The sequence below is a fragment of the Delphinapterus leucas genome, chromosome 19 (genome assembly GCF_059928025.1).
Source record: "Delphinapterus leucas isolate spDelLeu-1000000601 "Yukka" chromosome 19, BTC_Dleu_Yukka2, whole genome shotgun sequence".
In the NCBI taxonomy this organism is placed as follows: Eukaryota; Metazoa; Chordata; class Mammalia; order Artiodactyla; family Monodontidae; genus Delphinapterus; species Delphinapterus leucas.
The window spans coordinates 45,584,980-45,596,565 of record NC_143147.1 but is presented as its reverse complement, the minus strand read 5'-3'; the positions used below and the strand labels follow the sequence as shown (position 1 = coordinate 45,596,565).

The following is an 11,586-nucleotide window of genomic DNA, read 5'->3' as shown; positions in this document are numbered from 1 at the left end:
ACTCCCTGCCCCATCCAAGGCAGCTGTGACCACCCCCACCCCCCACCAGTGTTGGCCGGCCTTATCTCCCTCCTTGGGGCCCTCACCTGCCTCCATTAGTACAGTAATATTTCACAATACCCCTTTCCCATCAAGAGGATCCGACAGCTTCTTGCAACTTTGGTGGTGGTGTTGGGGTAATAAGCCCTAATTTCCACTCTTTTGTTCCTAATGTTTAGAATCGTAGGGGCAGAAAGGGACCTTGAACTCACCCAACCCCCTGACATATTACAGAATAGAAAAATGAGGGCCCGGGCTTCCCTGGTGGCGCAGTGGTTGAGAGTCCGCCTGCCGATGCAGGGGACACGGGTTCGTGCCCCGGTCTGGGAGGATCCCACATGCCGCGGAGCGCCTGGGCCCGTGAGCCATGGCCGCTGAGCCTGCGCGTCCGGAGCCTGTGCTCCACAGCGGGAGAGGCCACGGCAGTGAGAGGCCCGTGTACCACAAAAAAAGAAAACAAGAAAAATGAGGGCCCGAGAGAAAATGACAGCCTAAAAAGCTCGTGGCTACTCACAGCAGCTTGGGACAGGGGTCTGAGTTTCCTGGCACGAGGCCCAGAGTGTCTGGATGCACTGTAACTCGGCAAGCCCCTCCAAGAGTTAACTGAGTGGTGGTGTGCAGGAGAGGCAATTGGAGATTTATTCCAGTCACACAGATTCTCTCCCTCTAATCCTCACGCCCTCCTCGTTTCCTTTTCAGCAGTGGTTATAAAATCCAGGAAATAAATGTGGATTGATGGCCTATAAAGGGCTTAGTTGGTGCTGTGACCTACTGAGTTATGTAACTCCTATTTATTATCAGCCTTGGATGAAGTTTCTCATTGAAGCAACTCACTAAGCTGATTCCATGCCGTTTCCTTTTGTCTTGTTCAGAGGTGGCAGTAGCAGAAATTCCTTTGCAACTTCAAAAACCAGAAATTGGCGGTATGGATACTTTCAAAAATTCCCTCCTTTAATCCTTTGGGCCAATGTTTCTCTCTTACCCATAAAATTTTACCCCTGCTCACCTCAGCAGGGTCCCAGGCTCTAGACCACCTGCCTTCCCTTTGGGTTCCTGGGCTATAGGTTGCCTTGGCTGGGGAGGCTCAGAAATGGTGTTTTCCCTACCCCTGGTGAATGAAAGGAGTGAGAACTCAGGGCTATGAGAATCTAGAGACAGTCTAGTAGAAGGAACACTTCGATCTCTGCTGTTGGATAACAGCCACTCTGGGCCTCTGCTTGCTTGTTAGTAAAGGGAACCAGTTTACCTTATCTGTACACTTTGACCCCCAGTAGGCACCCTTCTTGATCTGGTCCGGCCTGCCTTACTGGGATGGACAGCCTGGTGAGGATGAAGGGGAGGGATGAGGGGCCAGCAGTCTTTGAAAGGCTAAGCCCACCACAGCGCCACCTTGTGTTCAAAGGGCAGCAGAGCCCAGCCTCTCCATACCAAGGCCACTTTCCCAAACAAGTTCATTTCCTGTTCCCCCACCCCTTTTCTGCTCTGGCGGGGGGTGGGGGGGGGCATACTGGGAAGCCAAGGATCCTCCCTAATTAAGCATCACTTCTCAGGCTTTCTCTTTTTTCGGCAAGTGATGCCACAAAAGGGCCCTAGGGAGAAGCTCTCTGAAGGCTCAGCTGACATTCTAAAGTAGACTTTTGGAGACCTGTTCCCAGGTTCAGGAAGGGAAAGATGGACGCCCAAGGGAAGCTCAGGACCCACAGAACTCAAGTGTCTCTCTTCTTAATAAGACATATTCCTTCCATTCATGGGAGTGATACTTTGATGCCTCAGGGACACACTGGTGCACAGGGACAAACTGGTGCATCAAAGCGGTTGGTTTTACTGCGTGGTGTAGGCTACGTGAATTCCATTAAGGGTCTGGCTGGGCATGAAGGCCGTTAGTCCACACAACTCAAACTGCACATGGCACAGATGACCCAGCCTCAAAGAATATCACCCTAGAAGAAGCCTTAGAGCTCATCTGAGCCAAGTCCCAACGTTTACAGATAAGGAAAGCTGAGGGTCCAGAGAGAGCGATGACTTTTGATGGATCAGTAGCAGGGAAAGGCTAGAACCTTTGGTTCTTTATGAAGGTTCGGCTTTTGAGATGTTTTCTGGCTCCCATCATGCCACACCATAGTGGTCTTTCAAAGAAAGGGCTGTCACCTTGGCGCCCCGGAAACATGGACATAATACGAGGCAGAGCAGTCTGATGAACCCTCAACTGGGTAAAAGCCCAGGACTGGGTCTCTAAATCAGCCAAGGTCTGCCTTGAGGCATCTGCCCCGTTTCCGCTTATCTCCAGCCAGGCCCCTCCAGGAAGGATGTTTGAGATGCCTCTTAGAATCAATATTGGAGTCTTTTCTGGTGAAGAACATGCCAAACTTTTGCTCCTAGTTCCTTATTTACAGCCCCAGGCAAACTCTCCAAGATAGAAATGTAGATTTCCTACAGAATGAACGCCTGTTTCCACAGAAGCATCATGGGCCAAAATACAGCAAAAGGCCAGCAGCTGAAAATTCACTCCAGGATTTGTCACTTTGGGCTAGCCAAAGGTAAAGAAAAGTAAGTTTAATAAATGAGAAAGGACAATAGGAAAAGAAATCGAGGCCTCAGTGGGGAAAGGGACGCAATGTTTGTTTACTGTTGAGCAGTGCATTAACTCATTTAATCTTTCCAACAATCCTTTGAATGATGGATCATTACTACAATACTCCTGAGGACCAAAATTCAAGTTTTTGAAAGACTGCTCCACTCTCTTTGGGGATTTCTGTACCTGAGATGGCCTGCAAAAATCTTAACAGATGAGGGTTTGTGATCTTCCTTGGGCGGAGGAATGCTAAGCCTCTTAGTTTTTAAAAAAATATTTATTTGTTTATTTATTGGGCTGCACCAAGTCTTAGTTGCAGCACTCGGGACCTTTTAGTTGCGGCATGCGGGCTCTTAGTTTCGGCACGTGGGCTCTTAGTTGTGGCATGCGGATCTAGTTCCCCGACCAGGGATCAAACCCGGGCCCCCTGCATTGGGACCGTGAAGTCTTTCACCGCTGGACCACCAGGGAAGTCCCATAAGCTTCTTAATCACGTAGAAAGCGTATAATCCTCCTTGCCACCGTACCACACCCTGCTGTGCATCAGATGTTCATATTTTATTTAGTCCTGTGTGTCTTCTTTCTACCTGTTTATATGCAGTGACTAGGAGTTTAATTCTTGTCATAAAGCATTATGAAAAACAGATATTGAAAAAATACGTTCTGATGGCATCTAAAAATGTCAAGCTCACCACTGTTTTCATGTTTCAACATGTCCCTCGGTGTGCCTGCACAGGAATGAAATGCACTCTGAGATGAAAAAGAGAATATGGATCTCCTCCTGTGTTTAATTTCCATGGAACACTTCTTTCCCTTCAATTGGGGAGTGTCGGGGCAAGAGAGAAAGGCGTTCCCTGAAAGGTCCAATAGACCTGAGGTAACTCTGTTTCCTAACACAGTTCCTTTAGGACAGCCAAGGCCTAGAACACTGATAAAAAGACTGGAAATAAGAATATTCTGTACTACACAAGGACTGAAGACAGTTTCCCCCTTGTTCTTACCACGTTACAAAATAGCCAAGCAAACACCATACCAGTATCATTTTTCAGCTAATGCCTCAACGAATGGCCCTAATACTTGACTCCACTTTACCATTTTCGTGTCTACTTTCCTCTCTTACCCTAATCTCCTTGAAGGTGTCTTACTCATCTTCACACACCTGATACGTAGGGACCACCTGCCAAAGCCTGGTGTTGAGTGCCTAGTGGGGGTAGGTGATGTGCCGACTGCCATCACACCATTGCTTCATTAAGCCATCACAAGAACCCTTTGGGATGTTACTCTCCTTTTATAGTAAGGAAACAGAATAGTTAAGTGACTAAGTGAAGGGTCGCAAAATTAGGGAACAGTAGACTCAGGACTTAACCCCAAATCTCCTGACCTGAGATCTAATACTTTTCCCAACACACTTGCAGTAGCCTCTGGTGTGGAGTTAGTCTGGTTATACCTCTGAATATATGAGGACCCTGGGACTTCACTTATCTCAGCTAGACCTGTTTACCAATGGGCAAGGGCCCTCCTGTGGCTAGGCCTCTGGTTCACCTGAGGACAATAATATACTCCAAAGGGTGGCCCTGTGGATCACCTGTGAATTTATGGAGTAAACACCTTGAGGAAATTATTAGATGTTATGCATATGCAAGCTAGTCATAACAACTAAAAGGTTATAGTTTTTTCTATGAAAAAAATAGCCTTACCAAATGAATGGAGATGAAATATTCCCTTTAAGCTTTTAATGTAGCAGTTAAGTTCAAAGTACCCTAAACTTCAATTATCCATAAATCAAAAAGGAAAGAGCACTGGGTTGAGTCTGGGGTGAACCAGCTAGCAGGTCACCATGTGCCGGTAATAAATGGCTAAGAATGAAGAAGCTTTGTGCTCCTGGAAAACAGATGTTTGTGAATCCAGCTGGGCTGCTTGAGTTCCTCTTAAGCAGCTATTCCCAACAGAAGGATCAGAATCACCAGGGTAACTGTTTTACCAAACACACTAGTAGAATCTGATACTCCTGAGGTGAGAGGAAGAAGGAAATAATTTCATTCTGGAGCTAGCTCCTGGGTGATTTTGGCCACCCCTCCCTCTCCTGGCCTGGTTGAGAACTGCAGCTTTTCTGTGAAGTTGCTGCCCACCCTGAGCTGTGGGTGGGAAGCCCTCCACTAAGTTTTGAAAGAGAGTCTCACCACTGGGTGGGACTGAGGGCTACAGTTCCAGGTGAGACTACAGGGCTCCTGTCCTGTTCCCTCAATAAAATTAATATGAAAGTTTGCTGTCCTGCGCTGCTACTGTAGTCTCTCACTAGAGACTGGCTGAATCAGGAACATGATTCAACGAGGCTCAAAGAAAGCTTCCAGGGCTTCCCTGGTGGCGCAGTGGTTGGGAGTCCACCTGCTGATGCAGGCGGATGCAGGGGACGCGGGTTCGTGCCCCCGTCTGGGAGGATCCCACATGCTGCGGAGCGGCTGGGCCCGTGAGCCGCGGCCGCTGAGCCTGCGCGTCCGGAGCCTGTGCTCCGCAACGGGAGAGGCCGCACCAGTGAGAGGCCCGCGTGCCGCAAAAAACAAAAAACAAAAAACAAAAAAACTTCCAAAACAGTGACTTGGCAGGCCCCAAAGGACTAAGGGGCAGTTAGGTTAGGTCCTGTAAAGTAGGAATGAGACAGGCTATTCATTATATTCTAGAGCATCCAACCTCACTGGAGAGATGGCTGTGCCTTCATCTAGTGAACTGTCCTTATCACGTGCCAATCAGGACTACTTCTACTATCATGTCAGAACCCCACAGTCTTGTAAACAAAGCGCATGACATTAGACTAAGTGCCACTGTACTGAACATGGATTCACACTGGGCTCCCACATGATTAGTTTTATGATCATCCTTCCTTCCAGAGTCTCTCCCAAGCAAATGGGCCACAATAAGCACACCACATTATTAACATCTACATTACAGCCTGCCTCTTATTACTGAGTAGTCTGGCAAATGGCATGCCTTGGTATCATGTGTGGCTTGTTACTCAGCTCGCCCACATTTCCAGAAAGCCCCACTGTCTATTATTCATATGTCACCTAAACACGTGAGCCAAGCAAACATGTTCTTCATGTACTGCTCACTGCTCACCCTCAGCCCGTGCCAAATGGCGACAGTCCTGACCCTTGGAAACGACATGTTTGATGGGAGATGATTATTGGACTTTCAAATATAAATCAAGGTCAGACCCCTGGGAAAGGCAAAAGCAAAACAAAACACACTCCTCATACGTGTTTCATATACATATTTATATATATTTCATGTACAAAGTTACATTCTGAACCCCAGGGATTCCATAATAGAAATAAATACTGAAATAACTACATTGCTAAGTGAGCTTCTTGCTCATAGAAATGAAGCATCAGCCTCTAAAGAAACAGCAAGTGGGACCCTCTAGAACCCATTTTTAAGATTATAGAGGCAAGTAAAATTCTGAATAAAATGTCCTGGACAAAAAACAAATTCAGACCATAAAATGGCTAAAATATATTCAAGTGTTGAGACGCGTATGACAAAATTAATAATAAAAACTTAATTTTTCTAAAAGAAAAGAAAAGACATTTAGTGTCACAAAATAGCATAACCCTGTTAGAAAAGCATTTATGATTTCCACATTTAATTCTCTCTTCTCTTCTCTTCTCTTCCCTTAGTACAAACTGGGACCAAAACGAGTCCCTTTCTCAACGTGATCAATTAAGAAGAGCCCTAAATCTGGTTGAATCCTTTGGTAATGGTCATAATACTCACAAGGAAATAAATATTCAGTTCCACAGCATTGGCAAGACACACGTTCTTTAGGACAGTTAGTATTATGAGACAATTGTTTTGCTTTGTTTTGTCACTAAGGCAACCTATGTTAAAGAGTCCATTCTCACACGCAGGAAGACCTTTACAAGAAATGAACAACACAGAAACTGAGAGAATATATCTTAACCTTTTCTATGCAAACACGCTTCATGTGAAAAGTTATGTGCTGCATATTTTGTACTCAAAATGCTTTACAGTCTCAACAAGCTGCAGCTATTAAGATATTCATTCCTATTTAAAAAATTTAGATCCACACAAGTTAGAAAAAAACACTCAAAACTGAGTTCCTAAAGAATATTATCCCTTTGCCTCATAGGGATTTGAACCTGCACTGAGCAGTGAGTACTACGTTGATGTATATGATACTGTCGTTTTTGTAAATCAGCCATGTTTGAACATCGGAAATTTCACATGGTTCAACATCACACATAACCCAAACATAACAGAATGAGAAAATTCTCAGGTATTCCTTATTTCTTCCAACAGGGGTAATTTTTTTTTTTTTACATGGAGAGACCAACCTGAGGTACTCAAGCCTCTTCTTTACCACTGATGTGGTAGCTATAGGCAATTACACCAACCACTCGCAGCTTACAAGAAGCTTACATTTTGGCATTTTCTTCCTAAGGCTACCACCTTGACCAAAGTGAACGCTACAAGAATATAAGCCTATTGTTGGGGGAAAAGGTGCAAGTAAAGCAATCTGCAAAAAATATTTAACTGAAATTACAAACATAAAGACAAGCTCTTAAAACAAATTTTACAGACATTTTTGCACTCTCTAGTCCCTGAAGTTAAACAGGGCCACAGATATCTGACAATTTTAGATAAAATAACTACACACACCTATATTCCTTAAGTTAAAGCCGGTAAGCTTAGAAAGAGCAATAAACAACCATTGTAACATGTTTGCATTTTTCATCTTTAACTCCTGATTTCCTAAATTACAGTCAGTCATAGAAACATGTAAAAGACCAAACAGTACCTGGGGTCTGATTCTGGGATGTTTACTTCTTGGGATTAAAATTCCCAAACACTTTGGTGTCTCTATTTTGTGAATTTATACAACATTCCTCCAAAATATTTAATCATGTGGGTTTTTTTTTAAGGTATTGCCAACAGTGGCTCAGATTTATAAAATAAAATAAAATAAAATAAAAACATAGCTTATAAGCTATAGAAAAGTGACCTAAGTTTTGGTGCCCTGAAAAAAGTGACTAAGTAGCTCAAGTAAAAAAATTATCCTTTTAACACAGCTTTTACCAAAAGTTTTTTTTCTCCTAGCCATCTAAAGTGGCCACAATTGTACTGTGTACATAATGTGCTTATAGACACCTGTGGCCAAATGGATCCAAAGGCCTCCTCTGGTGCATTAAATCCTGTGTACTTTATAATCTAGCCTAATCACCTATATGCTTAAAAGACACTGGTAGTACTTTGTACAAATATCTTTCCATTACAGTTCAGAAAAAAAGTCATTGGTCCTTAAGGATGCTTAGACAATCTGAGACTTTTGTTGTTTCCTTTTCCTGAAGCAGTCCTTCCGATGACTGGGGGGCCTTTGTCCAATAACCTCATATTTTAAGACAGTGCTTAAACTTATATTTAGTTTTGCTTAAAGTAATGGATTAAGAATGATAAATCATAAATTTTCAAGAAGTCTGAGAGGGAAAAAAACTGCAGCATAATGGTTTTTTAAAACGTATTAAACAAGAAAATCAATTATACCCGGACTGTATTTTTTAAATGGGCATTGTGAGTGAAAAGGTTGTAATGTCAACTTTTACTTTATGCTATTTTGTCTTCTTCTCCTTCAAAGTCTTCTTCATTGAGGATGGCATTTTAATCTCAAAAGGGCACAAAAGCTTAAATACCATTTACATACAGAATATCAAGTACTGGCAGTCGTGTAGTTTTATACAGAACAAGGGAAAATACCGTTTCTAATTAAATCTCTCGTTCAGTTCATTAGGCCATACTCCATCACCACTACAGCTTTACTCTTACTAACTGATAAGAGCAGTCCAAGAACAACTGGTAAACAAGTGAATTTTTTACATGGAAAAAAACTCATCCAACCACCATCATCCATTGATACAAGAAATCCAAAACACGATTTCCTTAAAAAAAAAATCCTCCCATTGCTGAAGTGTATCTTCTAAGCCTTATAAATAATAAACCTTTCAAACATGTCAGCATGAAAATGAGTGAGACTAGTCTCAAAAACAAACAAACAAGCAAACAAAAAAAAACCCAGACTATTCAGAGAAGCAGGCCTCATAAACTTTAGAGCTCTAATAAGTCAGAAACAAGAAACTTTTATTTAAATAGTGTAGTCTTAATTTCTTTAATATAAAATCCCCCCCCCGCAAAATCTGATGAAAACAAAGTTTTATATACCATATAAACAAGATTTGTCAGATTTGAAAGTGAAAGTTAAAGTAATTTACAGTTAGCTTTTAGCCCTCTCGGGACATTTAGATAAATCCTGATAATCTACCTGATAGTAGTTTGTGTCAATTTTATAATACATTGGGGAAAACTTTACTATTGTACTTAATGGTACAGTTTCATTTGTCAAGTGTTCCCATTAATTTCATTACGAGTGACAGCTAAAAAGTGACCCCATCAAATGAAGTAAGTGACGTTAGCTGTGGCAGAGTAAACCACAACTGGATTGCTTTCTAAAATTCACCAGTTTGCAGAAAGTAAACATTCTTTGATTTGTTCATAATATACTGAAATTGCCTATAACACTGGTGCAGTAAAACAGCTAGTTCCTGTATTGTTACAGTAGGACAGATTTTATAGCATAGTTAACAGAAAAAAAATGCTCATACATTATGTGGTGAAACTTATTTCACAAAGAGAGCATTAAATAAAGGGAAAAAGGGAAAATAAACCATGCAGAAGAGGTGGCTTCCCCGTCGCCACCTGTTTCCTATGGGTTCACTCACTACCATACATCACTTGCCACACTATCAAGTGACTCCTTTCCGCTTTGGCGACAGAAGGTTCGAGTGGAAGATCCTCTCCAAGAAGCTCTGATTCTCCACCTTCATCACCTGGTGGATGAAACGGAGACTCCGGTTAAGCATTTTGAAGATACAGGCTGATGCACATCAGACTCATGGTTAGTCCATGAGCAGCGTGCATAAAACTCGTCTGACGCCCATTTCAGAGAACACAGTAAAAGAAATGCCACGCGTCACAATCATCACTGCCTAACCTCTGAAAAAGACTTCTGAGATCAATTTCTCATAGTTAAAATATTACAGGATACGAAAAAGGAAATGGAACAAAAAAAAGATCAAATTCAATTTTAAAAAAGTATACTTACTATTAAAATCAACCTATGCTTTAAGACAAATTCTGCTTTTCAGGCTGGATTACCTAGAGATACTGACAAACCTGGTTAAGCAATTTTTAGAAATTTTTAGTGGAAATGAAAAGACCACATAAAGATTTTACTGACATACTCTTTAGTAATGGCTCAGGCTACCATGTTGCAATCGAAGAAAAAGTTCCAAATCACCCAGCCAAGTGAAGGCCATCTCTCTCTATAAAGGAGTTCTGCACCAACAGTCAGTTCACTTTGAAGTGACTCCATTCCTACTGACATCACCATTCCTAACCTTAACATTAAAAGCCCTGCCTTAAAAATGTGTCAACAAGCCTTCTGCATCAGAAATTTTAGTTTATACTAATTACATGCGGCACACTGTCATTTATATGACCCTAAATTTTATATTCTTTTTTTTTTAACAGAATTAAAACTGAAGTATTAGTCACCAGTCTACAACATTATATTCTCTAAGGCCTTACGTTTAGAAACTTTTTCAATCATTGTGATTTTAGGCCAGTCCAAAAGGTTCCTTTATTTATAGCAAATAAATAAATTTACATCACAGTGCTTTACAGTTTACAAAGCACTACACTTCCACAAGTGTTTTCTTTGAAACCTCTCTGGCCATTCCTTCTGAGATCCCTTCATAAGCTCTCATGATTCTTTAAGTGCAGTATTAAAGCAGGGCTCTATCCTAGAACCTTTTCTTCTGGCCCCTACATACTCTCCTTGGGTGAACTCATCAACCCTTGTGACTTTTAGTACCACTGCGTGTCAGCAGTCCTCATATTCCTCCCTCCTGAGATATGAAACCCTTATACCCAAAAGCCCGGTGGACATCTTCCACCTAGATAACTCCCAACTTCCGTGCACTCCAAGGTCAACATGTCCAACACAGAACTCCTCATTCCACTCCCTCCAGATCTGCTGCTTCTGTTCTGATAGTCATTAACTCTAAGTAAATGGATCACTACCTCTTCCTTCACATTCTGTCAGTTACCAATTCCCCATCACAGTGCTACTCTACTCCTACTGTTTCTACCTTACTCATTTATTTTTTCCTAACCCATTCCCTACCTCTAGTCTTACACCTCCAATCCATTTACACACACATATAATCATATTGCTCTTCTATTTAAAGTCCTCCATTTCTAAGCCTTGGTCAAGCTATCTCTTACCTTGGAATGCCAGTCTCCCCAGCCTTCCCCATACCATCCCCACCCCAATTCTTCAGACTCATGCTCTTCAGTACTGAGTCATCTCAAGCATCATTTCTTGACTTCCTTCTTCCCCTGCCCCTAGGAAAAACTGACTACTCCCCATCAGAGCATCTGTAACACTGTAATTTATTAACATGTTTCTATCGCTGTATTGTTCTGTAACTTATTGCAGGGAGACTTTGTCTGATTTGTTTTTGTATCTCATGCTCAGGGCTAACAGGTACACAGTAGCTAATTATTGTTTACAAGGTGAGAAAATGAACAAATGAAATGAATTTGGTTACAAACAACACTTTATGAAGTATTTTTATTTCTCCACTTTGCAGGTGAGGAAACTGAGGTTCTGGGAGGTTGAATGATTTCCCCAAGGCCTTCTGGCTCCATATGCTCTTCACATATACCTCAACATACGACCAAACCCTGCTGTTTTCTAATGCTCCTTCAAATAAACACACCTTGGTATAAAAAGGAAAAAAAAAATCATGAAAGTAGGAAAAAAAGAAATATAAAATCATTTTCCAAGTAAAGAGTTCAAAGAAAACCTCTTAGAAATCACGTATCTGAGTTTCTTGCTTACT

At 41.9% G+C, this 11,586-nt stretch overlaps 1 protein-coding gene across 16 annotated transcripts in view; it reads right to left on the bottom strand.

The window, feature by feature from the left end:
- Nucleotides 1-5,864: 5,864 nt before the first annotated feature.
- Nucleotides 5,865-11,586, bottom strand: part of SPAG9 (sperm associated antigen 9) — a 149,097-nt gene continuing 143,375 nt past the window's right edge. For 15 of the 16 annotated variants that reach the window (XM_089901077.1, XM_089901080.1, XM_089901082.1 and 12 more), the window contains one exon: nt 5,865-9,507. In XM_089901077.1, coding sequence (XP_089757203.1) covers nt 9,392-9,507 — 116 coding nt within the window. In that variant the 3' untranslated portion in view covers nt 5,865-9,391. Of the gene's footprint in view, nt 11,464-11,586 lie in introns of all 16 variants that reach the window. The other variant, XM_089901081.1, reaches the window with a different exon arrangement.